The 651-nt window shown below is 38.2% G+C and overlaps 1 protein-coding gene across 1 annotated transcript in view; it reads left to right on the plus strand.

The window, feature by feature from the left end:
* The window catches only part of ZNF385D (zinc finger protein 385D), a 165,326-nt gene extending 165,188 nt beyond the window's left edge, over positions 1-138 (plus strand). Inside the window, exon 9 of the mRNA XM_008939557.1 lies at positions 1-138. This exon is cut by the window's left edge and continues 1 nt beyond it. Within this exon, the coding sequence (XP_008937805.1) occupies positions 1-138 (138 nt within the window).
* The last annotated feature ends 513 nt before the right edge of the window (positions 139-651 follow it).

Here is a 651-nt window from a genome sequence, read left to right on the forward strand (position 1 = left end):
GTGAATTCCCCTTTCAGTCTTCGCACAGCCCCAGCAGCCACCCTTTTCCAGACTTCAGCCCTTCCTCCAGCACTCCTCCGACCAGCTCCAGGGCCTATACGGACCACCCATACTCCTGTGCTGTTTGCTCCTTACTGAACTCCAAACAGGAATTAATTGTACTGCAATAATTTTTCAAATCAAATCAAAACAAAACAAACAAACAAAAAAAGAAAATCAAGAACATTGAACTATGCAGTGTTTATTTATAGTTTAAAGTATATATGAAGAGCCAGGACTTTTGATAGAGAACTGAACAAATTCTAAAAGGGGGAATGGGCAGTATTTTCTCCAGATGAGAACATTCCTCTTGAGTACTTGTCGTTTTAGAACTGATCTCCAGCATTGTCTTGTAGTGACATATAAAACTTATGAAGCCTTTTGACTGTGCTTTTTGGCACATATTTCCCTGCAATGTCTTTCCTGCTTTATGAAACAACTTACAAATTTGTCTAAAGGGCATTAACTGGTTCCAATGTACATAAAGTACTTTATTCTGTAGATTAAAGAAGAAGGAGAAAAAGAAACACTGTGAATAGTAGTACCCTTACCAATCCTCCTGCCAAATCAGCAGTTACTGGGTATTTATCTGAACAAAAGTAGATACAATAG

This window comes from Merops nubicus, unplaced genomic scaffold (assembly GCF_000691845.1).
Source record: "Merops nubicus isolate BGI_N331 unplaced genomic scaffold, ASM69184v1 scaffold5874, whole genome shotgun sequence".
NCBI lineage: Eukaryota > Metazoa > Chordata > Aves > Coraciiformes > Meropidae > Merops > Merops nubicus.